At 38.7% G+C, this 27,643-nt stretch overlaps 2 protein-coding genes across 2 annotated transcripts in view; both read left to right on the top strand.

Moving 5' to 3' along the window:
* Positions 1-391: 391 nt before the first annotated feature.
* pomt2 (protein-O-mannosyltransferase 2) lies at positions 392-25,320 on the top strand. The gene is made up of 21 exons (XM_062042288.1): positions 392-1,101; positions 1,176-1,260; positions 1,492-1,596; positions 3,846-3,954; positions 4,054-4,162; positions 4,884-5,043; positions 5,108-5,214; positions 5,295-5,377; positions 11,416-11,525; positions 11,615-11,681; positions 11,743-11,803; positions 11,878-11,956; positions 15,389-15,540; positions 15,606-15,697; positions 20,472-20,548; positions 20,620-20,691; positions 20,759-20,818; positions 20,904-21,009; positions 21,125-21,265; positions 21,329-21,440; positions 22,423-25,320. The coding sequence occupies exons 1-21, from the start codon at positions 779-781 to the stop codon at positions 22,526-22,528; spliced, it is 2,316 nt and encodes a 771-aa protein (XP_061898272.1). The 5' UTR covers positions 392-778; the 3' UTR covers positions 22,529-25,320.
* A 77-nt stretch (positions 25,321-25,397) lies between these two features.
* lin52 (lin-52 DREAM MuvB core complex component) overlaps positions 25,398-27,643 on the top strand; it is a 73,502-nt gene continuing 71,256 nt past the window's right edge. Inside the window, exons 1-5 of the mRNA XM_062042289.1 lie at positions 25,398-26,135; positions 27,021-27,095; positions 27,171-27,208; positions 27,285-27,351; positions 27,409-27,492. Of these exons, the coding sequence (XP_061898273.1) occupies positions 25,985-26,135; positions 27,021-27,095; positions 27,171-27,208; positions 27,285-27,351; positions 27,409-27,492 (415 nt within the window). The 5' untranslated portion in view covers positions 25,398-25,984. The remainder of the gene's footprint in view (positions 26,136-27,020; positions 27,096-27,170; positions 27,209-27,284; positions 27,352-27,408; positions 27,493-27,643) is intronic.

The raw sequence follows: 27,643 nt of genomic DNA, 5'->3' as shown, positions 1-27,643 counted from the left end.
GTAAAAGACAAACAATGATACAAATCATCTATAATAAATGTGAATAACCCCTGAAGAAAAGTCAGTAATTGTCACTCCGTGTACTGTATCGGTTATGTTTTACTGCCCTCTAGCGGCAAACGTTCTATTTCCCGTCGTCTTATTGGTTACCATGAAGTGAGTTTTTCTGCGGTGCATCATGGGATATTTATTCATGAACACAGGCGATCTACGATGGACTACAAATCCTACAATCCCTCGCTATCGCTGTGCCGAAGCTTGAGGCTACTTTAAATCGTATTCTATTATCATATAGGGCGTTTAAAGCACATATTACATGACAAAAAAGTAGGAACTTTAACTATTTTGAAGCGACCGTGCTGATTACGTTTATTTAACTTACATCCGGGTTACCGTCCACCACAGTCGCCGTTATATGACGTCATCCCTGCGCCAACATTCTGAGACACGACGAGTCAATAATTAGTCGAACTGTTACCCTGCCAAAACGTTATATTTCATAACAGTACAGTAAGTTAAAACTAGCGTGAACTTGCAGATGTGCGGATAATTGTTTGGAAATACCCTCCAAATGAAATAATTGATTCAAACATGGACAAGCTAGGATAAGTATGGCACTCATTTACGCACTAATTTGTAGAGCACACTGTGACGCATTCAGGGACAATACTGACCCAGTAGAAAGCCAGGACGTTGTGTTTAGATGTCATTTGAAGCTGCTTAATTGAAATGTAATAGCAACATAACATTAGTACTTGCCTTGCTAACTCGAGTTGTAATGGACATTTCTTCTCAGTCTAATATTCTAATGGAAAAGACACAATGCACCATTCAGTCTTGCATAAAAGGGGACACAGCACTACGGAATAGAAAGATTCGGACCTTAAAAACTCCATGCACTGCTCCATCAAATGACAAAAAGGATTCGCACTTGTCATTAGATGACAGTCGGCAATCCAATGAGACACAAAGTGAGAGACAACCTAGACGAAGAAGCTCAAGCAATGATGAACCTTCCAGGAGTAAAGGTTGGCTTCTATTGGTGGCAGGACTGTCTTTTTCCACACGCCTCTACAAAATAAAAGAACCCCCTCATGTGTGGTGAGAATTGTGCATGATAAATATTAACATAATTTCTATCACTTAATATTGTTCCTCTCTTCGGTGTCTTTCAGCTGGGATGAGACACACTTCGGGAAGATGGGAAGCTATTACATCAACAGGACCTTTTTTTTTGACGTCCACCCTCCTCTAGGAAAAGTAAGACGTCCGTGAACATCCCCCAAATAATTGTACCTGGGGAATGGCCATAGAGTGCGAGTGTTGTCTGTCTATCTGTGTTGGCCCTGCGATGAGGTGGGGACTTGTCCAGGGTGTACCCCGCCTTCTGCCCGACTGCAGCTGGGATAGGCTCCAGTACCCCCGCGACACAAAGAGGGACATGCGGTAAAAAATGGATGGAGTTTCTTGCATATTTTTTTCTGTTTATAGATGCTGATCGGACTTGCTGGTTACATGAGTGGTTACGATGGCACCTTTCCATTTACAAAACCTGGAGATAACTATGAACACCACAACTACTGGGGGATGAGAGTGGTATGTCACGCATCACATTTAAGTAACTCCCAAATTGACCCGAATGTAAGACAATATTTTATTTTTCTTTCTGAAAAAGATGGGACGTCTCATTTTTAAAGTCTTGTCAAACGATTTTTTCTTTCTGACACACACACACAGCTGAGACTGAGACCCACTCGAAAAAACTGGCAAGACAACAGAGAATCAGTTTTTATGCAAAATTGATGATTGAAGTATATATGAACTTATTATACAACTGTTGATCATCAAAATATATGGTATTACACTTTGTTACTGACATGATGCGTACAGAAACACATGAACTGTACTTGGAAATGTACAAAGTGAGAATAGGAATTTATCATGGTCAACAAACTGGTCACTTCTAGAGAGTTTGTCATTATATAACTGAGAATAATACCAGACCTTTTGTGCAGCAGAATGCTTAGAAAATCAAACATATGTTATTAGTGTACTGGACCAGTGCTGAATTGTAATATTTGTATTATTCTGTCATACAAACCCCGTTTCCATATGAGTTGGGAAATTGTGTTGGATGTAAATATAAACGGAATACAATGATTTGCAAATCCTTTTCAACCCATATTCAATTGAATGCACTACAAAGACAAGATATTTGATGTTCAAACTCATAAACTTTTCTTTTTTTTTTGCAAATAATAATTAACTTAGAATTTCATGGCTGCAACACGTGCCAAAGTAGTTGGGAAAGGGCATGTTCACCACTGTGTTACATGGCCTTTCCTTTTAACAACACTCAGTAAACGTTTGGGAACTGAGGAGACACATTTTTTAAGCTTCTCAGGTGGAATTATTTCCCATTCTTGCTTGATGTAGAGCTTAAGTTGTTCAACGGGGTCTCCGTTGTGGTATTTTAGGCTTCATAATGCGCCACACATTTTCAATGGGAGACAGGTCTGGACTACAGGCAGGCCAGTCTAGTACCCGCACTCTTTTAGTATGAAGCCACATTGATGTAACACGTGGCTTGGCGTTGTCTTGCTGAAATAAGCAGGGGCATCCATGGTAACGTTGCTTGGATGGCAACATATGTTGCTCCAAAACCTGTATGTACCTTTCAGCATTAATGGCGCCTTCACAGATGTGTAAGTTACCCATGTCTTGGGCACTAATACACTCCCATACCATCACAGATGCTGGCTTTTCAACTTTGCGCCTATAACAATCCGGATGGTTCTTTTCCTTTTTGGTCCGGTGGACACGACGTCCGTAGTTTCCAAAAACAATTTGAAATGTGGACTCGTCAGACCACAGAACACTTTTCCACTTTGTATCAGTCCACCTTAGATGAGCTGAGGCCCAGCGAAGCCGACTGCGTTTCTGGGTGTTGTTGATAAATGGTTTTTGCCTTGCATAGGAGAGTTTTAACTTGCACTTACAGATGTAGCGACCAACTGTAGTTACTGACAGTGGGTTTCTGAAGTGTTCCTGAGCCCATGTGGTGATATCCTTTACACACTGATGTCGCTTGTTGATGCAGTACAGCCTGAGGGATTGAAGGTCACAGGCTTAGTTGCTTACGTGCAGTGATTTCTCCAGATTCTCTGAACCCTTTGATGATATTACGGACCGTAGAAGGTGAAATCCCTAAATTCCTTGCAATAGCTGGTTGAGAAAGGTTTTTCTTAAACTGTTCAACAATTTGCTCACGCATTTGTTGACAAAGTGGTGACCCTCGACCCCATCCTTGTTTGTGAATGACTGAGCATTTCATGGAATCTACTTTTATACCTAATCAAAGCACCCACTTGTTCCAAATTTGCCTGTTCACCTGTGGGATGTTCCAAATAAGTGTTTGATGAGCATTCCTCAACTTTATCAGTATTTATTGCCACCTTTCCCAACTTCTTTGTCACGTGTTGCTGGCATCAAATTCTAAAGTTAATGATTATTTGCACAAATAAAAATGTTTAATCAGTTTGAACATCAAATATGTTGTCTTTGTAGCATATTCAACTGAATATGGGTTGAAAATGATTTGCAAATCATTGTATTCCGTTTATATTTACATCTAACACAATTTCCCAACTCATGGAAACGGGGTTTGTACTACAGTGGTGTCTCACTTTGTCTGGCTGCTGTTTTATTCATTCCAATGTTTTTCCAAATAGGTGTTTTAAAAAAGACGTTGTCTTATATTCAGACTCACAACATATTTTGGGTCAATATGGTATTTTGTCTGTTCGCAACTATTGTCTAAATGTTTGTTATTATTTTCTCTCCAGTTATGTGCAGGGTTAGGCTCTTTTCTCCCCATATGTTCCTACCTCATCGTATTGCAGTTGTCTCACTCTCGCACTGCTGCTCTCATTGCTTCTACTCTGCTCATATTTGGTACGTCCTATTCTCAAATCCAGTCCTTTTAAATTTGCTGTTTATGCAACAGCCTTTAGAAATATATACGTATTTATACTTCCCACATCTTCTTGACAGACACGGGCTGTATCACTATTTCGCAGTACATTCTGTTGGACCCTATACTAATGTTCTTCATCATGGCAGCAGTATTGAGCATGGTCAAGTTCAACCAACAACAATACAGGTAGATTTATATATTATATACTGTATTTGTAATAAATTAATTATACCTTAATGCGAGGAACAGAGTATAATTTTTTTGGAATAATGTTGTAATGTTATGAAAATAAATTTTAAGCAACACAAAAATAAGTCCCCATAATGAAAACAAAAAGATATATTAGTATGGGAATACATTTTTACTTGGATATTATCGTATAATTTGAAAAACTAGTTGCAATGTTTGCAGAATAAAGTGGTTATTATGTATAACAAGTCTGAATATTACAAAGACAAATAATTTATTCGAATTGTTTGAGAAAATAATTATAATTTTATGAGAATAAATCTGTATTAATATTTAGGGGGAAATGGTTGTTTTGTTAAGAATAAAATCGTATTACACAAAAACATTTTATTTTACTATAAGTTATTTTGAGAATACAATATTCATGTCTTAAAAACAAAATTAAAATACAAGAATAACATTTTATTTTTTGAGAATCATGTAATACTTTATTTTCATAAAATTGTAGCTTTTTTCTCACAACATTACAACTTTATTATCATAAAATGACAAGTGTTTGTTCTGTGATATTACAACTTATTTTTCATCACACCATAAAACTACTCTTATGTTTTTTATTTTATTTTAGTAATGCCATTAATAAAGTAATGCTTACTATTATTCTTCAGATAAGATTATTGATTGGCACAAACCTATTGTTTTTTTTCGTGGTTATTAGGCCTTTTTCTTCCTCCTGGTGGTTTTGGATGGGTTTAACTGGTATAAATCTGTCTGGTGCTGTTGGGGTGAAGTTTGTGGGTGTGTTTGTCATCCTGCTGGTGGGACTGAACACAGTGTCTGACCTCTGGAAGCTTTTGGGGAATCTGGACCTGACACTGGTAACCCATATACAATTGCAATGATGGAAATGCAACACTTTTCAATGTTATTTCCTGTTTCTAGGTGGATTTTGCAAAGCACCTCCTGGCTCGGGTTGTCACGCTTATCCTGCTTCCCGTCTTCCTCTATGTCACAATATTTGCAATCCACATTGTTGTGCTGAACAAAAGGTGAGAATAACTGTTGGATGCAGTGTGATGTCAGCTATTAAACTACTCATCATCATCGTGTTTGCTCTGTTTCTTACCAGTGGACCAGGAGATGGTTTTTTCAGTTCTGCCTTCCAGTCTCGCCTCATTGGGAACAACCTACACAACGCATCCATGCCTGAATGTGAGACCAAATAATTTTCAACGACACATTCCTCTATATTCATCATCATCAAACTTTATTTCAGACACAAACATTGCCCATTGTACAGTGACAATGAAAAAAGGATCAACAAACAGTACCATGAAAATAAAAACAAAACAAATGATTAATTATTAATGCCATACAAGCTCATGCGCCATTGTTTCCAAAGACTGTAGAAGAGCCTAACCGAGCGTTGTACAGGGTTTTTCAGAGTACATTTGATGCTATTTGTAGAGTCCGTTTGCGTACACGTACGATTGTACATGAGGTTATAGAGGACTGCAGCATCGTCAGCATACATCAGGGGGTTTATGGCCGTTTTGCTAACTAGAAAATAATTTAAAAGCATAGATAAATCATCTATCGCCGTGGAGTTTACAGTTACGGTAGCACAATTAGCCCTGAACGGGCTAACATCACCACTAACGTGTTACACGTCTGATTCGCCCAGCGCTGGGGTCCAGTGCACCACACTTTTGTATTGTCGCTCGCTCCTTCGGCAGAGTGCTTTGGAATATCTGATAGTATATATCTGTATCATGAATCAATTTAAGTGGACCCCGACTTAAACAAGTTGAAAAACTTATTTGGTTGTTACCATTTAGTGGTCAATTATACGGAATATGTACTTCAACTTTTGCTACAAACACTGCTAACGTGTTACCCTCGGGTGGCTCGTCTCTAAGCCAGTGTCCGAGTGGTAATCAACATGGGAACCAAGAAGAACAAGGAGGACATCGACAAAATTAGAAAGTCGCTTGACTTTCTGACGGAGGAGATGTCTGTTGTGAGTAAACAGCAGAAAACGATCATGGAGCTGGTTGCGGAAGTGAAGACGCTGCGGATCCAGAACGCCGAGAAGGACAAACGACTCGACTTTTTGGAGAGCAGGGTACAAGCTTTGGAGCAATACAGCAGGATAAATGATGTGATTGTATCGGGTCTCCACATAAAACCCCGGTCATACGCGCGGGCGGTGACCGCCGGTAACAACGCGGGGGCGAGCGGTGTCGGCGACGGTGAGCTGGATATCTCAACGGAGCAACAAGTGGCTACCTTTCTACAGTCCAAAGGAATCACACTGGACTGTAACACCATCGAGGCTTGCCATACCCTGCCCAGGAGAAACAACGACAGCAATGACAAACCAGCTGTCATCATAAGGTTTGTAAACCGAAAGCACAAGACCGCACTACTGAGCCAGGGGAGAAAGTTAAAGGGCTCAAACATCTTTCTAAACGAGCACTTAACGAAGCACAACGCAGACATTGCAAAAAAGGCACGCCACCTCAGGAAGCAGGGGAAAATACAGAATACTTGGACCACAAGTTGCAAGATCTTTGTGAAGTTGAACGGAATGAATGCAAAAGTGGTACTCATCAGAAGCATGGAGGAGTTAGACAAGTACCAGTAGGGAAGAGCCAAAGGGACTGGCATTCTGGTCTAACTGAACTAAGGTAACAACACACCATGTCACACAACAATATGACTTTCGCTACAATGGGTGACGACAGTCATCTAAATCAGCGGATAATGGACTATTAACAATTTACTGAATTTAACACATTGGATCACTATGAGCACAACACACTGGACTTGGAACTGGACATTGACCCAGATATACATTTCTTTTCCAACATTAATAACTCTTGTAAATACTACACTACTGAACAGTATAATCACAACATCAAAGCAGATGGGAAGTTATCTATTATTCACATTAATGGTAGAAGTCTATATACAAACTTTAAATCCATTAAGAACTATTTGTACTCATTCTCACAACCATTCAATATCATAGCAATATCTGAAACTTGGTTCAACAAGGAAAGGGGAATGGACTTTGAGATGGATGGCTATGAACTTACTTATAAAAACAGAATTAACAAGGGTGGAGGAGGAGTAGCAATTTATGTGGATACAAATTTCAATTTCAAGATTGTAGAGGCTATGTCACAGGTGGTTGATAACCTTCTCGAATGCATTACAATTGAGATTTGCATGGAAAACAAAAAAAATATGCTAATCAGTTGTGTATACAGGGCGCCCGATTCAAGTATTGATACTTTTAAGGACTGGATGGGAGGCATGTTCTCAGGAATAGGTAATAAAAATATATTTATATGTGGAGATACTAACATAGATATATTGAAACATAGCAATCATAAAAGCACAGAGGATTTTATAAATACAATACACAGTATGTGCCTACTTCCTTCAATCACTAGACCCAGTAGAATTACATCTCACAGTGCCACTCTCATAGACAACATATTTACCAATGTAATTGATAACAAAATAAGTGGGTTATTAGTCTGCGATATTACCGACCACCTGCCGGTATTTACGGTAATTGATTATGTTTATAAGAATAGGACAGGTAAACAAAAAATATTTAGGCGAATAAAGACAGACAAATCAATTAATATGTTAATACAGGATCTAGTATCACTGAACTGGGATATGATTTATAATGAAAAAGATGTGGACAGTGCTTATAATATATTTTTGGAAATATTTAAGTCAAAGTATGATAAACATTGTCCAATCAAAGAATACAACAAAACAAGAGCATTTGATAACTGTCCATGGTTAACGAAAGGTTTGCAAAATGCTTGTAAAAAGAAAAATGCATTATACAGGAATTTTATCAGACAGAGAACCAAAGAAGCTGAGGATAAATATAAAAAATATAAAAATAAGTTAATCAGTATTATAAGGATAAGTAAAAAAGAATACTACAAGAATAAACTACAGCGTAATAAAGATAATATAAAAGGGATATGGAACATATTAAACAGTATAATAAGAGATGGTGTCAAACAAAACAGCTTACCTAAATATTTTAAAGAAGATGATATTGAAAATTACAATATGGAGGAGGTGGCAGATCGCTTCAATCACTTTTTTGTTAAAGTAGGCCCTGATCTAGAGAGTAAAATTATGGATCGAGGGGTGGAAGGAGAGCATATGGGGGATCTGGTGAAGAGAAATCCATGCTCAATGTTCCTTGAGAGAGTCGAAGAGAAGGAAATATTGGACATAGTAAAAAACTGTAAAAACAAACAATCAACAGATTTTAATGATATTGACATGTCATTGGTCAAACTGGTCATTGAGGGGATTTCTAAGCCACTTACTCACATTTGCAATTTATCGTTTCAAACCGGTTCATTTCCAAATCAAATGAAAATAGCAAAGGTCATTCCACTGTATAAAAATGGTAGCAAACACCTCTTCACAAACTACAGACCTGTCTCACTACTGCCTCAATTTTCAAAAATATTGGAGAAACTTTTTAATAGCAGATTAGATTCATTCCTGGAAAAAAATAATGTACTCTCAGAGAGTCAATATGGTTTTAGAACTAAAAGATCAACTTCTCAGGCATTGATGGAATCCATTGAAAGAATCACAGACGCAATTGATAATCATCAATATGCAATTGGCATCTTCATTGACCTCAGATAAGCTTTTGACGTTATCAATCACAATATATTAATTAATAAACTGGAGAAAATTGGTATAAGAGGTATGGCAATAGACTGGATAAAAAGCTATTTGGACAGACGGAAACAGTTTGTGAAGCTGGGAAACCATAGCTCAAATTGCTTGGACATTGCTTGTGGAGTCCCCCAGGGGTCAGTATTGGGACCAAAACTTTTTATACTGTACATAAATGATATTTGCCAAGTATCCAAGTTGCTGTCTATGGTACTTTTCGCAGATGACACTAATGTATTTTGCTCTGGTGATGATCTAGATACATTACAAAAGAACATAAATGAAGAGTTGTATAAACTGAAATTATGGTTTGACTGAATGTGAGCAAGACCAAGTTTATGTTCTTTGGCAGGTTTAGGTTAAACACACAGTTGAATATAGAAATTGATGGGGTGGCTATTGAGCAAGTGCACAAAATCAAATTCCTTGGTGTAACAATTGACGACAAGCTCAGCTGGAAAGCACATATTACACATGTAAAATACAAAGTAGCAAGAAGTATAGCAGTCATAAACAAAGCAAAGCAGGTTCTGGATCATAAGTCACTCCACACTCTCTACTGTTCTTTAGTCTTGCCATACTTAAACTACTGTACTGAAGTCTGGGGTAACAATTACAAAAGTTCGTTACAGTCACTAATCATTTTACAAAAAAGAGCAGTAAGGACCATTCACAAGGTCGGCTATCTGGAACACACCAATGCACTATTTCTACAGTCTAAATTATTAAAATTCACCGACATTGTCTCATATCAAACAGCAATAACTATGTACAGGGCTAGGAACCATTTGTTACCACTGAACATTCAAAACATGTTTATTGAACGTGAGGGGGGGGCATAATTTGAGGAGAGAACTCAATTTTAAAATTCAGATGAGAAATTCCACCATGAAAAGTTTTCGCATTTCCATCACAGGTGTCAAGTTGTGTAACAATCTGAGCGAAGTACATAAGCAAAGTCCAAGCATCAATGTTTTTAAAAGAATGTACAAAAATATATTGTTCACAGGATATAGTGAACTGCACTAAGAGTCAGTGGGTTTGTATGTGTATGTATATGTATACTATGTATACACGCTGTTGTGTCACATTCATAGTTACTTGTTAAATGTGTGTTGTGGATGTACATGTATGTGTATGTATATGTATATATGTATGTGTGTATGTATGTATATATGTGTACGTACTTATATGTGTATATGTATTTATATGACATAACATTTTTATATACTATTATTATTATTATTATTATTAAACATACAGTAAGTAATAAGAGGGGTGGGAGTACATAAGTTTTTACTTCTTCTCACTCCTTTTCGGATATGTTTACATTAAATGTTTATTTTCATTTCTTGTTTCTTTTGCTTTTTATTATTACTATTATTATTATTATTATTGTTGTTTTTGTTATTCATTCTTGAATGGCTTTTTTGTTGTTTTTTTTCAAAATTTGTTGTTTTTGTTTTGTCTACATATTCGAAATAAACATGAAAATGAAATGAAATGAAATGAAATGAAACTGTGCAACCTACTACTACTAATAAAAGTCTCAATCAAAGCGCTCATCTTCCCCGCCCGGACTGTTTACAGCGGGGGCGGGAGCGAGCAGGCGGGCGAGCGAGGGAGGCAGGGAGGGAGGGAAGAAGAGAGTGTGCGGGTGTTGTGGAAAAGCGGCAAAATGTTTCTCTGCTTGCATCACGCAAGTGACGTCAATGTCTACTTGCCAACCTTGAGACCTCCGAATTCGGGAGATGGGGGGGGGGTTGAGGTGTGTGTTTTTGTAGCCCGGAAAAGTTAGGGCTGCAAAGGGTTCTGGGTATTTGTTCTGTTGTGTTTATGTTGTGTTTAGGTGTGGATGTTCTCCCGAAATGTGTTTGTCATTCTTGTTTGGTGTGGGTTCACAGTGTGGCGCATATTTGTAACAGTGTTAAAAACGCATATTTGTAACAGTGTTAAAAAATAAATAAAATAAAATATGACCACCCTCAGTGTGACATGTGTGGCTGTTCCTCAAGTATGTCTTGCAATAACTTGCAAGTGTCTGCAGAAGCCTCATACAACATGTGTCTGAGCCAGCACGCTGTTAGTATGGAGAAAAAGGTGATGCGGTGACAGTTTCTAGAGGACACTAAAGGCAGTGCCATCATGGCACGCCCTCGATATTGTCGGGAGCCTCATACCACACCATGATAGGTAGATTCCATCAGCTCCGCACTCAGCACTGTTAAGCGCCCTTCATTTAAAACTCGCGGGCCGCACTAACATTAAACTGTCATATCAAGGTGGGGGCCGCACAATAACGTCTCGCGGGCCGCAATTGGCCTGTGGGCTGCATGTTTGAGACCCCTGGTATAGGTATTTTGAAATATTTGTTCAGTCTTTTGATTTCTTTCCAAAATGCAGTAGGGCTGTTGTTTTGAAATGTTCTTGCACAGTAGTCAGACCTCAACATCTTCTCATTGTTCTCTAAAAACGATCTGTATGTAAAGAAATTTGTTGTTGTTTATCTGTAGACCTGGCATATGGCTCCACCATCACGCTGAAAAACCTTCGCATTGCTGGAGGCTATTTGCACTCTCACTGGCACTTATATCCAGAGGGAGTGGGGGCAAAACAACAGCAGGTTCGGACACAAAACACAAAAGAAAGTCATTAGTACTAGTACCACATCATGCCCTCTAAATACAGGTATATAAATTGTGTGTATTTCAGGTTACAGCCTATCTGCACAAGGACTACAACAACTTGTGGCTGGTTCACAGGCAAAACGATACAAACTGTAAGGAGACCTAACTTTCACTTAAGTCGTAACATTCATCACATTATTTGTTGCCTCGTAGCTAAGTGGGGAGCTCCTGATCTGGTCCGCCATGGCGACATCATCAGATTGGAGCACAAAGAGTCAGTACAGTAAGGTTGACGTATCCCTATTATAACAAACAAGCACTTTACAATGACTGGGATTTTTTCCTCAGAACTACTCGCAACCTTCACAGTCACCTCCATGAGGCTCCTCTGACGAAGAAGCACTTCCAGGTTACAGGTTATGGCATGGTGAGTAAGCATTCACACTCGGCAAGAGGCCTAATACATTAGGGCAGGGGTCGGCAACCTTTACCACTCAAAGAGCCATTTTGACAAGTTTCACAAATTAAAGAAAACAATGGGAGCCACAAAACTCTTGAAAATTTAAAACGAAATAACATTGCATACAAACCTTTTTTTGCTTTGTGCTATGTTTTAATCGGAGAATATTAACCCCGGGAGATCACTAGGCTCACTGACGTCCGTAAAACTCCAGGGAAAACCGGGAAGGTCGGCAAGTATGCAGCTGAGCCGCATCAGAGTGGTCAAAGAGCCGCATGCGGCTCCGGAGCCGCGGGTTGCCGACCTCTGCATTAGGGTATTTGCGGGCCAAATCTGGCCCTCCAAAGCTTGGTAAAAACATGGGATTTCCCTACATCACAATAACTTGCCATCTACTAAATTTTATAGCAGTTTCTAGATTTAATACATTATGAGGTTTCCTCCTGAAGAAGTCTGAAATATTGGGAACATTTAAATAAAGACAATTCTGGGCTCCTTCACCAAGGTTATAATTGAGACATTTTTCAAGCTGGCTGACATCATTTTTTTCTGGATGTGAAAGAAAGTATGAAAATGCTGCTGTACTTACATTGTCTTGTTCTGTCATGCCTTGTTTTTGGTTTTGTGATATTTTTCCTGTGTTGGGGGTGTTTTTCTGTTTGTTTATTTATTTTCTTTGTGCCCATTTCCTGTTCGGTGGGTGTTGTCATGCAGCCACTTCACTCCGGCTGCTGAGCGTGGGTCTCATTACCGGCTGGTGATTAATAATTATTTTTCTCACCTGCAGCCAAATTATCATTGGGCTTGATAAGCCAGCTCCATGGCTTAGTTGGTGTGCGATCATTGTTTTGTGACCTGTGTTCATGCTTTGCTACGTTGCTTTCCGTGTTCAGCCTCCCTGTGTTTTTGATGAGCAAGTTTTTTTTAGTTTTTTTTTAGCATTAAATACTTTTTTACCTGCACGCTGTTGCCAGCTCTCTTTCTGCTTTGCGTTATTTGAATGAATCACGAAACATTATGACACTCGCCGCGCTCATTTAATCATGAGCCCACACTGCGAGTGATGTGATAGATACACTATATACTGTGTATAAGCGAACAATACTGCACAAGGAAGAGAATGGGATGTGGGGGCGTGGCCGCTTAGCACTGCTGTAAAAAATAAAATCTAAACGGTCTGGTGCTTAAGTAGTGTTTATAGCTATCTACTTTAGTAATTATTTCTGTTTTTTAAATACTAGATACTGGTACCATTTGTGTATGTATTGTATCTGCTGATGTAACTGTTTTGTTAAAAAATAAAATAAGGCCAATACCGATATACGTCAAAATGCCAAATATCGGCACTGATAGTTAGCTCCGGCAAATAATTGGCCAATCTCTAGAAAAAATGTCATGCGCATGCGTTATGGTCACTTTTGACATTTATTTCAGAAAACTGGGTGATCTAACGCTTCACACATTCCCCTTTGCTAGAGAAAGTCAAGATGCACATGGTAGCAACTAGCAATTTTCCAATTCAGAACAGATTTAGAAAATAATAATAATAATGGAAATGTATAAAAATATATTTGACATATGTCAACATGTTCAAAGATTGTGCATGTACAGACATATGTGATGAACTAATGCCTGAATGTTGGCAGGCTGAGAGCTTATTATAATACATTCTGATCAACATACTGTAACATAAGCGATTGATAAAAACAGCAAATATTTGTACATAATCATTGCATGGTTGTACTAAAGCAGGGGTCGGCAACCTTTACCACTCAAAGAGCCATTTTGACAAGTTTCACAAATTAAAGAAAACAATGGGAGCCACAAAACTCTTGAAAAATTAAAACGAAATAACACTGCATACAAAGCTTTTTTTGCTTTGTGCTATGTTTTAACCAGGGGTCTCAGACACACGCCCCAGGCCGCACCTTAATATAAAAATTTAATGATAGTGCGACCCGCGATTGCGCCTGATAGCGTCATACTTGCCAACCCTCTCAATTTATCCGGGAGATTCCCGAGTTCCAGGGCGTGATGGTACTGCCTTTAGCACCCTCTACAGCCTGCTCCAACAGCTTACCTGCTCGGCCACATGTTGAATGCAGCTTCAGCATGCTCAGAGCACACGTAAGTGACAGCAAGGCATACTTGTTCAACAGACACACAGCTACACTGACGGTGGTCGTATATAACAACTTTAACACTGTTACGTTACAAATATGCGCCACGCTGTGAACCCACACCAAAAAAGAATGACAAACACATTTCTGGAGAACATCCGCGCTGTAACACAACATAAACATAACAAAACAAACACCCAGAATCCCATGCAGCCCTAACTCTTCCGGTCTACCCCCCCCCCACCACCAAACCCCGCCCACCTCAACTGACGCACGGAGGGGGGGAGGTTTGGTGGTAGCGGGGGTGTATAATGTAGACTGGCTGCATGGGATTCTGGGTATTTGCTGTGTTGTGTTTTTGTTGTGTTACGGTGCGGATGTTTTCCAGAAATGTTTGTCATTCTTTTTTGGTGTGGGTTCACAGTGTGGCGCATATTTGTAACGTAACAGTTTTAAAGTTGTTTTAAACGGCACCGTCAGTGTAAGCTGTGTGGCTGTTGACCAAGTATGCCTTGCTGTCTCCTACGTTAGCAAGCAGAAGCTGCATACAACATGTGGCTGGGCTGTCATGCGATTTGTGCAGGCTATAGAGGACAATTATTGCAGTACCGCTAAGGTACACTCTTAATTCAATTGTTAGGGTGAAAATCGGAAAATATTAACCCCGGGAGATCACTAGGAGAGGCACTGACGTCCGTAAAACTCCAGGGAAAACCGGGAGGGTCGGCAAGTATGCAGCTGAGCCGCATCAGAGTGGTCAAAGAGCCGCATGCGGCTCCGGAGCCGTGGGTTGCCGACCCCTGTACTAAAGCATTTGCAGGTTGTTAAAAGGAATGCGAAACAGCTTTTTTATTTAGTCACATGATAATGAATGTTGTCTGTCTATCTGTGTTGGCCCTGCGATGGGGTGGCGACTTGTCCAGGGTGTACTCTGCCATCCGCCCGAATGCAGCTGAGATAGGCTCCAGCATCCCCCGCGACCCTGAACAGGACAAGCGGTAGAAAATGGATGGATGGATGATAAAATGCAGATTGAACAACTGCAGTAGTTTTGAGAAATTCAATTCTCACCTGGGAAATATACCAAAGCCACTGAAAAAAACTACAAGATTTCATGTTGAAGTCTCGTGAGTGGTCAGCATCCAGCAGCTTTATTGACTTCTGCATGCGCTTTAAAACGATTGGTACAAATCAGATCTGATAATGCAGTGTTGGCTACAGGCCTATTGTTTCTACAGCTTAATATGTCACACTCATTGCTTTTCCTTTGTGTCTTTAGAATGGTACAGGCGACAACAATGACCTTTGGAAAGTTGAGGTTTGTGGAGGTCGCAAAGGTGACCCACTCAAGGTGTTGCGCAGCAAAGTTCGTTTTCTGCACAAAGCTACCGGTTGCGTCCTTTTTTCGTCTGGGAAAACCCTCCCCAAGTGGTAAGTGTAATCTTCTCTGTCCGGGAATTTGGGAAAGAGTAAGCTGACCACTGTTTTCTGTTCAGGGGCTGGGAACAAGTGGAGGTCACGTGTAGTCCCTACTTGAAGGAAACTCTCAGTTCTCAGTGGAACATCGAAGACCATATCAATCCCAAATGTGCGTTGCACATTTTCCTCAAATCACATGTAGTTTACTAACTAATTGTACATTTAATTGTAATTGTACTGTATATTTTTAAGGACTGTCAAGCAAGTAAAATACATATAATACATTTAATTATGACCTGTAATTATTCTAATAATCTTTTTTTTTAGTATCACGTAACAAAAATCACGGACAAAAACGTCCTCAACTTCAACCTCAATAAAGTAATTGATTCTTTTTAACAGACTTGAACCGATGCAGTCTGTTTTATTACCTAATTAAAACATTTACTATGTCAAATAAAACATCATATTTATATAAAATATGATAATAAAACAGAACAATTTTCTGAGTATTGAGTGTTAAAGGCCTACTGAAATTAATTTTTATTTATTTAAACGGGGATAGAAGATCCATTCTATGTGTCATACTTGATCATTTCGCGATATTGCCATATTTTTGCTGAAAGGATTTAGTATAGAACGACGACGATAAAGTTTGCAACTTTTGGTCTCTGATAAAAAAAGCCTTGCCCCTACCGGAAGTAGCGTGACGACACCGGAGGAAGGGCTGCTCACATTTTCCTATTGTTTACACCAGCAGCGAGAGAGATTCGGACCGAGAAAGCGACGATTACCCCAATAATATGAGCGAGGATGAAAGATTCGTGGATGAGGGACGTGAAAGTGAAGGACCAGCGTTCAGTGCAGAACGTATCTTTTTTCGCTCTGACCGTAACTTAGGTACAAGGGCTCATTGGATTCCACACTCTCTCCTTTTTCTATTGTGGATCACGGATTTGTATTTTAAACCACCTCGGATACTATATCCTCTTGAAAATGAGAGTCGAGAACGTGAAATGGACATTCACAGTGACTTTTATCTCCACGACAATACATCGGTGAAGCACTTTAGCTACTGAGCTAACGTGATAGCATCCGGCTTAACTGCATATAGAAACAAAACAAATAAGTCCCTGACTGGAAGGATAGACAGAAGATCAACAATACTACCAAACTCTGGACATGTAACTACACGGTTAATGCTTTCCAGCTTGGCGAAGCTTAGCAATGCTGTTGCTAACGACGCCATTGAAGCTAACTTAGCTACGGAACCTCGACAGAGCTATGCTAAAAACATTAGCTCTGCACCTACGCCAGCTCTCATCTGCTCATCACGACCCGTGCTCACCTGCGTTCCAGCGATCGACGGTACGACGAAGGACTTCACCCGATCACCGATGCGGTCGGCGGCCCGGAGACAGAGGAAGTCAAGGTGAGGTCGTTCGGCTAGCGCGTCTGCTATCCTCAAAGTCCTCCTGGTTGTGTTGCTGTGTCCGCCGCTAATACACCGATCCCACCTACAACTTTCTTCTTTGCAGTCTCCATTGTTCATTAAACAAATTGCAAAAATTCACCAACACAGATGTCCGGAATACTGTGGAATTTTGAAATGAAAACAGAGCTTTTTGTATTGGATTCAATGGGCTCCGAATACTTCCGCTTCAACCGTTGACGTCACGCGCAAACGTCATCATATCGAAACGTTTTCGGCCGGAAGTTTGCCGGGAAATTTAAAATTGCACTTCATAAGTTAACCCGGTCGTATTGGCATGTGTTGCAATGTTAAGATTTCATCATTGATATATAAACTATCAGACTGCGTGGTCAGTAGTAGTGGGTTTCAGTAGGCCTTTAAACCTGTTGCTTGTTCCTCTTCTTCAGGCAATATCAAATAAATAGAATAGACCCATCAATCACAGTGTTAGTGTAAGTAAACAATAGTGGATTAAGAGAAAAAGATCTAAGAAATACATGCCTATATCTATCTCAATTAGATAGGAAACGTTCGCTTTGATTGACTTTCCTGACTGTCATTTGCTTACAGGCACTACTACCTATAGACATACATTAATGTGCAACATTATCTCATGTTTTATTTAACAACAGAACATGAAGTTATTTACTTACTATCATTGGTTTTATTTTTTCCAGAGACAGAAACGATTTATGACATGGACAGGCAATTAAAACAACATTCTCCTCCATGTCAAAGTGGTCTGATTTGAAATATAAGTTACACATAGTGCATGTGCCTCACAACACGAAGGTCCTGAGTAGTCCTGAGTTCAATCCCGGTATCTTTCTGTGTGGAGTTTGCATGTTCTCCCCGTGACTGCGTGGTAGTCTGGCTTCCTCCCACCTCCAAAAACATGCACCTGGGGATAGGTTGATTGGCAACACTAAATGGCCCTAGTGTGTGAATGTGAGTGTGAATGTTGTCTGTCTATCTGTGTTGGCCCTGCGATGAGGTGGCGACTTGTCCAGGGTGTATGCCGCCTTCCGCCTGAATGCAGCTGAGATAGGCTCCAGCACCCCCCGCGACCCCAAAAGGGACAAGCGGTAGAAAATGGATGGATGACATCATTGTCCATGTAATATATCACTATATTGGGGCACAGAGGTGTTAGCTGACTTTACACTATTATAAGTTAAAGGCCTACTGAAACCCACTACTACCGACCACGCAGTCTGATAGTTTATATATCAATGATGAAATCTTAACATTGCAACACATGCCAATACGGCTGGGTTAACTTATAAAGTGCAATTTAAAATTTCCTGCAACACTTCCGGTTGAAAACGTCTAGATATGATGACGTATGCGCGTAACGTCACGGAGAGAACGAAAGTATTCGGACCCCAATGGATCCAATACAAAAAAGCTCTGTTTTCATCCCAAAATTCCACAGTATTCTGGACATCTGTGTTGGTGAATCTTTTGCAATTTGTTTAATGAACAATAGAGACTGCAAAGAAGAAAGCTGTAGGTGTGATCAGTGTATTAGCGGCGGACTACAGCAACACAACCAGGAGATGGATAGCAGACGCGCTAGCCGGCGACCTCACCTTGACTTCCTCCGTCTCCGGGCCGCCGACCGCATTGGTGATCGGGTGAAGTCCTTTGTCGCTCCGTCGATCGCTGGAACGCAGGTGAGCACGGGTGTTGATGAGCAGATGAGAGCTGGCTGGCGTAGGTGGAGAGCTAATGTTTTTAGCATAGCTCTGTGAGGTCCCGTTGCTAAGTTTGCTTCAATGGCGTCGTTAGCAACAGCATTGTTAAGCTTCGACAGGCTGGAAAGCATTAACCGTGTATTTACATGTCCATGGTTTAATAGTATCGTTGATCTTCTGTCTATCCTTCCAGTCAGGGGTTTATTTATTTTGTTTCTATCTGCATTTGAGCCCGATGCTATCGCGTTAGCTCCGTAGCTAAAGTGTTTCGCCGATGTATTGTCGTGGAGATAAAAGTCACCGTGAATGTCCATTTCGCGTTCTTGACTCTCATTTTCAAGAGGATATAGTATCCGAGGTGGTTTAAAATACAAATCCGTGATCCACAATAGAAAAAGGAGAAAGTGTGGAAAAAAGATACGTCCTGCACTGCACTCTAGTCCTTCACTCTCACGTTCCTCATTCACAAATCTTTCATCCTCGCTCAAATTAATCGTCGCTTTCTCGGTCCGAATCTCTCTCGCTGCATTGTAAACAATGGGAAAATGTGAGCAGCCCTTCCTCCTGTGACGTCACGCTACTTCCGGTATAGGCAAGGCTTTGTTTATCAGCGACCAAAAGTTGCGAACTTTATCGTCGTTGTTCTCTACTAAATGCTTTCAGCAAAAATATGGCAATATCGCGAAATGATCAAGTATGACACATAGAATGGATCTGCTATCCCCGTTTAAATTTTAAAAAATCATTTCAGTAGGCCTTTAAGTGTGGGACAAAACTTAACCGGAAGTGACGCCATTTCGTTATAGCTCATGTAATAGATAAGATGTGTGTTATGCAAAAAAAACATTGTCTATTCTACACTACAAACAAGACAACATTCAAACATATACAAGCCATAGTACCACTTCTAAGATGGTGTTCTGTCAAAATTGGCTGCTTCCTCAAAAATAAAAACTACCATTAGTTTACTCACGCTGTAATTGTCTACATGCTTACTGGTCAGAAGATACAATAACAGAAATAACAGAAACATGATTTCAAATCACTACTGATTGGCAACACCAAATTGGCCCTAGGTGTGAATGTGAGTGTCTGTCTATCTGTCTTGGCCCTGTGATGAGGTGGCAACTTATCCAGGGTGTACTCTGCCTTCCGCCCCCCACCCCCATGCCCACAAAAGAAAGAGGTGGTAGAAACTGGATGGATGCACACGTGCAGCTGCTTTTTGTTCGAATTTCCGATGTGTATTGAGATACAATGTGAACATTCTCACGTTGTAATTGTCTATATTGCTGGTCAGAAAATACAATGGAAGAAACAATTTAAAATCACTACTTACTTACTAGAGACAGCTGCTTTTTGTTCAAGGCAAATATTTACGTTTGTGCGCATACTCCGTGGCCTTGGGTAGCAGGCATCAATAGGACAACAGCTTCAAGTTTATCATGAATATTTTACACTATTTTTTAGATATAAAAAAATCCTATCCCCACTACTTAAAGTCGCAAACATCACCGGCCGAGTTTCGTGACATAGTGATGCCTCTTTTTTGCCGTGGCTGCATATAATCTTGGTGCCGCATGGCGGTAGTGTTGTTGCGCTTAATCAAGCACAAGAAGAGGGCAAGACAACTCTCAGGCATACAGACACAGTAATGTTACACAATAAAAATGATATGAATACGATTAAAACACAACACGCTAAATATGACTGCAATTAATTAATCACAATTAACGCGATAATTTGACGCCCCTAATTTTCTTCTTCTGCAGTGCCTAACATCAACCTGTCTCTCCTAAAGCCCCATTTTCTAGAGATCTTAATGGAGTCCCACATTGTGATGATAAGAGTGAGTGAACGAGAAGGCTGTTAAATTGATTGTACTTTTCTGCAATCATGACAAAACTTGTCTTTTTTTAGGGCAACAGCGGTTTGAAGCCTAAAGACAATGAGATGACCTCCAAACCCTGGCACTGGCCCATTAACTATCAGGTGGGTTGGCATGCAGTCCATTGTAAAAAAATGCATGAATCTAAAATGCTACATTTCTCTTATGAAGGGATTGAGATTCTCTGGAGTGAATGAAACAGAGTATCGTGTATACTTGCTTGGAAACCCTGTAAGTATTGCACTTGAATCATTTTACACATTGTCGTTTAAAGTCCATTTGTATAAACAAGTATAAACATGTTTATACTTCTTAGGTGGTGTGGTGGCTGAATCTGGCATGTTTGGGATTGTATCTGATCCTGGTTGCAGTGGCCTCGGTTGCCTTTCAAAGAGGCGTTTCTATGAGCCAAAGTAGGAGAGGTACTGTTCGCTTGACTTGGGAAAGGCAGACAAAGGTTCTGCTATGTAAGCTTGTATACATGTACACTTTTGGCATTGGAATTGGCTAAAATTGTATTTCACTGCTGTGTTTCAGACCATTGTTTTGTACTCATGAGAGGAGGCGGCCTCTTTTTCCTTGGTTGGCTATTGCACTACGTACCTTTCTACACCATGAGCCGGGTCCTCTATTACCATCACTACTTCCCTGCTATGCTTTTTAGCAGCATGCTAACAGGTAGCAGGTCCGTTTGTTACGCTAAAGTGGACTCACATTTATCACAATGTTTTTCTTTCAAAGGAATCACACTGGACTTCCTGTTGAAGATGGCCGACCTTCTGTTTCACCCGCCTTATTGTGAGCGGCTACAGAGAGTCGGGAAGGTGTTCATTCTGTTAGTTATTCTTTACAGGTGAGCCTGAGTTGCAAGTAGGGCTGGGCGATAAAACAATGACTATATATACTGTATATCCCAAAATTACTTTTCCTTGATAGTAATAAGAGACAAATCCAATAGAATAGATTTATCCACGTTCTAAAATATGTAGGATTTAGCTGCTGAAGATGACTGCAGCAACATCAACACTCTGCTTCATGTAGCGCAAATATAATATCTAGCCATGGTGAAAGGAGGTCTTACTCTGTAATGGGACTTAGCTGAGTTTAGTGTGTAATGTTAGTGGCTTAGTTGTGGGGATAGGGAGAATTATTACCAACAAAAAGTATAATGTCATGTGTGAGTTTATGGTTTGCATACGGTATGAATGTTGCCTTATTTTTGCGTAGACTGCTTTTTTTTTTTTTTGGTGTAACGTCCATCTATCTATTACTAGTATAATATATTGATATAGTACGAGTACAATATATATATCAAAATTAAAATCAAAGGACACTTTCATTTAGGAGAATGTTCTATTCCCTGTGTGTGTTATATGGCCACAAGTTGGACAAAATGAAGCAAACACTCCTAACAAAATAGCTTCATGTTTTCTAAATAAATATGATGCAAATCGTTGTTCTGCGCGCACGCTACGTGCATGTAGTTTTACGAGGCAGCTGTGATTAAACCTCCAGTGTTACGCCTGGGTGCATGTAATTTACACAATAGCATTAATACAAGTAACATACATTTAGACATAAAGAGCTGTGAGCAAAATTACATTTACAAAATAATATTAGCAGTATGTGCAAAACAATCACCTTTTGATGTCCTCCAATCTCACATACTAGCAATGTGACATTTAACATGACAAAAATAGTGATTTCATTAATTTCGTGATACACCTCGATTTCAACTTCTATGAAAAAAATATTGTAATATGATTTTTTGAATTGCTAAATGTTTATATTCATGATGCAGTTAATGAGAATGAGTTTAATGTCCTCCTTGACAGTTTCTACCTGTTCCACCCGCTCACCTATGGCATGACGGGGCCTCTGGCACATGAACCTGGGAGCTCAATGGCAAGAGTGAAGTGGATGGAGTCTTGGGACTTTTAAACATGTATTACAAAAACAAGTCTTCTGAGCATGAGAGACTTAGAGTGGTCATTTATTCCAAAAGTATTGCAGTGCTGATGTACTGCACCCTGTCTAGGTTAGTTTGAGGCTTAAGGTTATGTGCAATATGAAAGCAAAGTATTTTGTCTAAATAATGACCTCCGACCTTTCTATAATATTTTGATAATGATCTCAAGTGCCTCTGTGAAAATAATACATTTCAGTGTAGTTATTTTAATCACTTTTAGTGTAGTGATCACTGACATGCTTATGTGCATACAGCACTATGTTAATAAACTGTGATATTATTTTAGCCGGTGTCTTTCAAAGCTTTAACTATATGATTGCTTAGTTTATCATTTTAATTTCTTAAATGTTATGGCTTTGACTACCTGTTCTGTTTCATATAATGCAGGGGTCACCAACCTTTTTGAAACCAAGGGCTACTTCTTGGGTACTGATTAATGCGAAGGGCTACCAGTTAGATACACACTTAAATAAATTGCCAGAAGTAGCCAATTTGCTCAATTTACCTTTAACTCTGTTATTATTAATAATTAATGATATTTATCTTTGTGGAAACACTGATCATCTTAATGATTTCTCACAATAAATATATATAGAAACAGATAAATATCAATATGCAACACTTTATTTTTATATTTTCTCTTAAGTGCACATTTTTCAAATTGAACATTTTCAAATGATCACTTTTAAGACAGTCTTGTGAAATCACAATATCCCATTTTAACTAGCTAGCCACTAACATTTTTTAACAAATCATGAATTACTTTGCACCATGTTTGTACAAATAATAACTCATGTAAAATACAAAAGTAAACTCTCAAATTTTTAAATCATGTCACACTTTGAACTGGACACCAAATCTGTTATCTGTTTCTTTGTCAGTTAGTGGGAAGCCTGGCATTGCATGCTGTTAACTAGTGTGTTGTACTCTGGTGTGTAACTTGACACTGCAACTCTGAGTGAGTCTTGCAGATGTTCATCAGTGAGGCGTGTTCTGTGTTTGTTCTTGATGAAGTTCATGTCAGAAAAGGCTGATTCACAAAGATAAGATTTTTCCTCATTGTTTGCGGAACCTTCTTAATCTTTTGGACATATTTTCACAGCAATCTGGCCTTAAGCTTAATTATGATAAATGTAAAATGTTAAGGATCGGAAATCTAAAGGGAACGTCCTTTCGAATGGAATGCAAAGTGCCTGTTTTGTGGACAGATGGACCAGTTAACATACTTGGTGTTGTTGTCCCAGAAAATCTGGAAGATCTAGGCTCAGTAAATTATGATAATCGACTAAGAAAGCTGGACAAAATTATGCAATTATGGAAAGGGAAATCCCTAACCTTGTATGGTAAAATGTCTATTGCCAACTCGTTAATTATTCCTCAATTTATTTATTTGTTTTTGTCATTACCAGCTCCATCACAAAACTTTTTTAAGATTTATGAGCGGAGGGTCTTCGATTTTGTCTGGAACGGCAAACCAGAAAAGATTAAAAGAAAGGTTTTGTACAAAGAGTATGAATATGGGGGCCTGAGACTTCTCAACCTTGAAGCTATGTGTCTGTCTTTAAAAGCATCAATTGTTCCAAAGATGTATTTAAACATTGAGTGGTACACAAATGTCCTGTTGGACAAAAAACATGTACTGTATCAAAAGAAATTGTATCCTTTTTTACAAGTGATCCCCTCCCAGAGAGTCTGCTGGGAAACATGGCGGGGTTCATAAAGGAAACAATCCACTCATAGTGGTGTTTTCAATTTTATGTGCCAGAAAAAAGCGACGATATTTTGCAGCAGTTAATATGGATGAACTCTAATATTGTAATAGATGAAAAGCCTTTCTTTTGGAAAAATATGTTTGAAAGAGGAATCATTTTTGTCAATGATATTACCAATGAGAATGGTAAAATTATGAAGTATGATGAATTTAGAGCTATGTATGGTGATGCTTGCTCAAGCTTTTCATTTTATCAACTAACTAGAGTAATTGGGAAAAGATGGAAACAAATAATTAATTATGGAACTACTAAATTATTAGTTTGTAAACCTCTAATAAGAAATTCTAGTTGGCAAAAAGGAACTAAAATAAATAGAAAAATATATAATTTTTATTTAATAAAGAAATCTTTGAAGGCTGCCTCATACAACACAAATGGAAAATGGGAGGACTTTTTTGACTGCCCGTTGCCATGGGATGCCATATTCAAACTAATCTATAAAACCACTATCGATGTGCAAAATCGTTATTTTCAAATTAAAATTATTTATAACTTCTTACCCACAGGGAAAATGTTAAAATTATGGAATATTACAGAGTCAGATGATTGCCGATTTTGTTGTCAGGAGCCTGAATCCACCCTGCATTTGTTTTGGTATTGTCATATTGTGTCTTTGTTTTGGGTGGAAGTTGAAAAAATGTGTTTAAGGATTGGTTTGTTTATGAAGCTTAATGTGGTTTCTGTTATTTTAGGAGAGTTCATTGACAATCATGATTTAGTCAATTTAATTATAGTACTCGGTAAAATGTTTATTTTTAAGGCCAAAAACAGATATTCACTTAGTATTACTTTCTTTAAAACATTTATTCAGTATTTTCTAACTTTAGAAAGTTACATGGTAGAAAACGATAATGATGCCAAAAAACATTTAAAAAAAAGATGAGAAGTCCTCAAAGGCTTATTTTGAAAGTATAATTATGTTTATAGATTATATGATATCTGTTGTTGTGTTCCCTAATTTGAGTGACCTGGACATAATCTGGACTGTACATAAATGCTTATTTTGAAAATGTAATTTTGTTTATAAATTATATGCAATCTGTTGTGTTCCCTAATTTTTTTCTGTGTACATGAATGAAGGTGTGTGTTGCTGAGTCCGACTTGGACATTATCTGGACTGGGCCTGGTTTAAAAAACCCTTTAAACAAATCTAATTTCATTGACAACCTGGTCTGTTGAAGATAAGGCCCTTTTTTAAAAAATAAAATAAAATAAGATAAATAAATAAATAAAAATTTCTTGGATAAAAAAGAAAGTAAAACAATATAAAAATAATTACATAAAAAAAATAGTAATTAATGAAAATGTTAGTGGACCAGCAGCCTATACAATCATGTGTGCTTCAGGGACTGTGTCCCTTGCAGATGTGTTGTCTATGTTGTGGGAACCAGAATATTGGTAGCAGAAAGAAATAACCCCTTTTGTGTGAGTGGGTGTGGATGAGTGTGCATGGGGGAGGTTGTTTGGGTTGATGCACTGATTGAAAGTGTATCTTGTGATTTTTCTATGTAGATTTAATTTAAAAAAAAATTATTTTTTTTTTTTATTTTTTTATTTTTTTTAATTATTTTTTTTAGAACAGGCCCGCGGGCGACTCATCTGGTCCTTACGGGCAACCTGGTGCCCGCGGGCACCGCGTTGGTGACCCCTGATATAATGTGTAACGCTAGTATTGTATTACATTGCATTGAAAATACCTCTAGTGGCAGAAAGTTTGAATTACATCATTCTGAAGCTCTCAAACGTCTTCTTCCATTGGTTCCCTTTGGTCACGTGTTCATTTCAAAGATGGCGTCTCCAAATGGAGGTAAATTCTAATTCTTTACCGAGCTGTGTTTCGACAATGTCAAATATTCGTATTGTTAATGGACAGAAAATCATCGACCACCTTACTCGGAACTATAATGATTAAAAGTCGACACGTTCGTTGTGGAAATGTGTTGTTAAACTATCTGTTGGACCAAAAGCTTCAAGTGGCCTAAGTGTCCAATGTACAACAGTAGACATTTCACTCACAAACATGGCTCTTGTTAGCTAATAAATTGCAAGCATTGGGTAATACAACATTTGGGTTAAATCACACTGTACATTATAGCTTAACAGTGTTATGATCAAGTGTTTGTACTATCAATGATATGCGACCTGGTTGCTTTTTTCGTTAGTATTGGCTGCAATGTATCCTCTGTTGGTCCTACAATTAACATGTTCAATGCCTTAGGTGTGTTTCTTATTGCATTCACACTTATACAGTGCAACAGATTTGCCTGCATAGGGATATATACTTACTGGACACCTCATTAAGTACACTAGTGCAACCTAATGGCATCACAGACAATATGTTTCAGCAAATTTGTATTTAATTTTTTAGTGACTGTGTTAATTTAACAATATTGTTATTTAATACAGTGTCCATTAGTGTAAAGCTGTACTGCATCTTAATGCTTTGTCTAATATATTGACCCTCTCGTCTAGCTAAATAATGTAACTAAATTAGTAATTAAAACACCTTACTGCATGATGACATGCAATTGTGCACCATTGCAACATATAATAATGAAAATGGGGAAAGCTTTACCTCACTGAAAGTGTCACAAGTTCAGCTCTCCGTGCACAATGCAAGTTAGATTAGGCCTTAAAAATACAATTTAATTAATCCAGAAAACTGAGTGAATAATTGCTCTTCTTGTGATAGGTGAAGACTTTGAGACCTCTTTGCTCAGTTTTGAAAATCTGGACAGAGCATCCCCTGACCTTTGGCCAGAGCAGCGTAAGGACTCTTAAACGTGACTTCTTTTGTGTCGTTTTTGTTTGCTTGTTTTAATGAAAGTCCTCTTTTGTGTAGTGCCCGGAGTCGCTGAATTTGCTACATCTTGTAAAAATGTAAGGTATTAGGTCTCTTTAAAACTAACTCTTTTAATGTTTCATGTTTTAATAAAATGTATTGTTGTTTTTGCAGCCTATCACAGATTCTCCCCCTAAGTGGATGGCTGAGCTAGAGAGTGAGGACATAGAGATGTTAAAAGGTAATGCGTAAATGTGGTGCTGAAGTTTTGATTTTATAGTATATTTTTTTTACCTAGAGCTCGGTGCCTTGACAACAGCTAACCTGATGGAAAAGGTCAAAGGTCTTCAGAATCTCGCTTATCAACTGGGCTTAGAAGAATGTAAGTACCACAAGCAAGTGTATAGAATTTTAATTAATGGTAAAAAAAAATGTATGATCTTTTTAAAAACCTTATTAAAAAGTATTCATGTGTAAATTATTTTTATACCACTAGATGGCGCACAATGCCTTGCAATAGACATGCAGTTCAG

The sequence above is a fragment of the Entelurus aequoreus genome, linkage group LG03 (genome assembly GCF_033978785.1).
Source record: "Entelurus aequoreus isolate RoL-2023_Sb linkage group LG03, RoL_Eaeq_v1.1, whole genome shotgun sequence".
Taxonomy (NCBI): Eukaryota; Metazoa; Chordata; class Actinopteri; order Syngnathiformes; family Syngnathidae; genus Entelurus; species Entelurus aequoreus.
Note: the sequence above shows the minus strand (reverse complement) of the source record. Positions and strands in the feature narration are given on the sequence as shown.